Consider the following 2,663-nt stretch of genomic DNA (forward strand, 5'->3'; position numbering starts at 1 on the left):
CGCCTGCCACCCGCCGCCCGCCGCCCGCCGCCCGCCCGGCTCCGTGCCCACCTTGCGCTTGCGGGGGATGGGCTCGTCGAAGAGCAGGCTGCTGCCGTCCTGCTCGTCCAGGCTGGGGTCCTCGCCGCCCAGCGAGCTCTGGCCCACGCCGGCCAGGCTGGGCGCCCGCAGCGGCTTGAAGCCCTCGGCCGAGAGGGGCGGCGACGGCGTGGACGGGTTGGACTGGTCGCTGGGGCCCGACCAGCTCCAGTAGCCGCCCGACGAGCTGTTGCTGGAGGGCGTGAAGGGGCCCGCCGAGCCGTTGTCCTTCCACGAGCCGCTCAGGCCCTCTGGGAGGGGGAGGAGGAGGAGGAGGAGGAGAGAAAGAAGAGGAAGAAACGGTGAGGAAGATCTGAAGGGACGACCTGCAGAGAGAAGGTTTGGGCTGCTTCCTCTCCTCCCGGCGGCTCCGCAATTAGACGCCGGCGGCGGCATTTGCACTTCACACGGCGGAGCGACGCCGCCACGCGAGAAGTTACTTTGTCGACCTTCCAAGGTCTGGGTTTTGTTTTTCCAGATCAAAGCCACAAAAAGCAGCGAAGGCTGCGGAGAAGTTTAGCGAGGATCTACGTGTCTGCGTGAGTGCGTGTGTGAGTGAGTGTGTGTTTTGGTGCGTGAGTGTTTTGGTGTGTGTGTGTCTTTCGGTGTGTGTGTGTGCAAAAGAGTAAAAGAGTGAGAGGCAGGGGGTTAAGAAAAAGTTTAGTCAGGGTGTTTTTGTTGGAAGCTTCAAGCAGTCGGTGCAGCTTCCGTTTGATCGCATTGTGCGGAATAAAAGAAGAACTCGTTTGCAATCTTTAAAAAGGAGGGTGGGGGGGGGGGTTAAATGTGGGGCTCACAGAAATATCTGGCAGACTGTGGAGAAGCACAGAAAAGCCGTTGATGAAAGTTTTTGAACCGAGGCCATGTCACACAGCAGATAATTACACATGAATGTCAGCTGCTGCTGCCGCTGCTGCTGCTGCTGCTGCCGCTGCTGCTGCTGCTGCCGCCGCTGCTGCTGCAGCCGCTCGGCCAGCCGTGCAACCAGAACGTTCCAGAACGAGTGCACTGGTGCCAGTGCAAATTGTGTGATCTTCTTCAGTATGTGCACGCGGCTGTGACGTCTCTGTGACTTCCATCGGATTAAAGCTGCTCGGCGGGTATTTGAAGGGAGGAGGAGGGGGGATGGGGGGGTGGGGGGTGGAGGAGGAGGGGAAGGAGGAAGAGGAGGGAGGAAAAAAAGAAAAATCAATTTCCGGGCACCTGTGCATGACGCGTGTGTGATGCGCATTTGAAATCTAATGACGTGTGTGTGTGTGTGTGTGTGTGTGTGTGTGTGTGTGTGTGTGTGTGTGTGTGTGCTGGTCGGCTGGACGTGACGGCCGCCGCTGGAAGCTCGGCGGTCCTGCGTGGCCGAGATCCAGAGTCTTTGTGGAAGCGGCTGATGAGCCAATCCTCGCAGCACAGCAGGTGGCGGTAATTTATCAAACTGGGGTGGGTGGGGGGGGGGGTGAGGGGGGGTGAGGGGGGGTTGGTGGGTTGGGTTGGGGGGCTTCCACATGTGTTGAGCAGATAACAGCTGTGAGGGAATGAAAATCGGCTCCAAAGCGAGACAATATCAACTAGAGGCTGCGGCTGGATCTGGGCTGTGTGTGTGTGTGTGTGTGTGTGTGTGTGTGTGTGTGTGTGTGTGTGTGTGTGTGTGTGTGTGTGTGTGTGTGTGCTAAGTTGAAGGCTCAGTGTATTTGCCAGTGGTCATCGATCTGAAGGAAGCAGCAGATGTTGAGCCAACGTGCAGCTTCCAGGCCCTCACTTCATAAAAGAAGTTAAACCCAACGGTAATCCTTTATTTCTCTATGAAAGCATGAATTAGATTGTTTTCTCTTTGAAGACAGATCTCAGTCTGACTTCGAATGAGTGGGGTTTTTTTTTCAACTGAAATCAATTGAAATCTAACAGAAGAGAGGCGAGACGTGAGCGTCTGCTGCGGTTCTGATCCGTCTTTGGGCCTGAAGGCGGGCCCGGATGCTCGGATGCTTGAGACTCTCACCGTTGACTTTGACAGGGGGACTGCGGACCAGCGGGCTGGTGGAGAGGCTGGTCAGCACCATGGCGGCCGTCACCTTGTCCATGTCCACTTCCTCCTCCGACCGTCTGCAAAGAAATAAAAACACACAAGCCGGAGAAAATGAGCACGACTGGAGCGAGGTGGTCCAACCTGAGAGGCCTCTTCACTCACTCACCTCACTCACTCACCTCACTCACCTCACTCACCTCACTCACTCACTCCACTCACCTCACTCACTCACCTCACTCACTCACCCAACTCACTCACCTCACTCACTCACCTCACCCAACTCACCTCACTCACTCACCCACCCCACTCACCTCACCTCACCTCACCTCACTCACCTCACTCACCTCACTCACTCACCCACCCCACTCACCTCACCTCACCTCACCTCACTCACCTCACTCACCTCACCTCACTCACTCACCTCACCTCACCTCACCTCACTCACCTCACTCACCTCACTCACTCACTCCACTCACCTCACTCACTCACCTCACTCACTCACCCAACTCACTCACCTCACTCACTCACCTCACCCACTCACTCACCTCACCCAACTCACCTCACTCAC

General features: G+C 57.0%; 1 protein-coding gene across 1 annotated transcript in view; it reads right to left on the reverse strand.

Annotated features, from left to right (window-relative positions):
• LOC142899904 (zinc finger protein 704-like) overlaps positions 1-2,197 on the reverse strand; it is a 10,088-nt gene extending 7,891 nt beyond the window's left edge. The window contains exons 1-2 of the mRNA XM_076043832.1: positions 2,069-2,197; positions 52-329 (exon numbers count right to left, since the gene is read on the reverse strand). Coding sequence (XP_075899947.1) covers positions 52-329; positions 2,069-2,150 — 360 coding nt within the window. The 5' untranslated portion in view covers positions 2,151-2,197. The remainder of the gene's footprint in view (positions 1-51; positions 330-2,068) is intronic.
• Positions 2,198-2,663: the final 466 nt, after the last annotated feature.

This window comes from Nelusetta ayraudi, unplaced genomic scaffold (genome assembly GCF_046127955.1).
Source record: "Nelusetta ayraudi isolate G7.1 ecotype Tasmania unplaced genomic scaffold, CSIRO-AGI_Nayr_v1 ptg000077l, whole genome shotgun sequence".
In the NCBI taxonomy this organism is placed as follows: domain Eukaryota; kingdom Metazoa; phylum Chordata; class Actinopteri; order Tetraodontiformes; family Monacanthidae; genus Nelusetta; species Nelusetta ayraudi.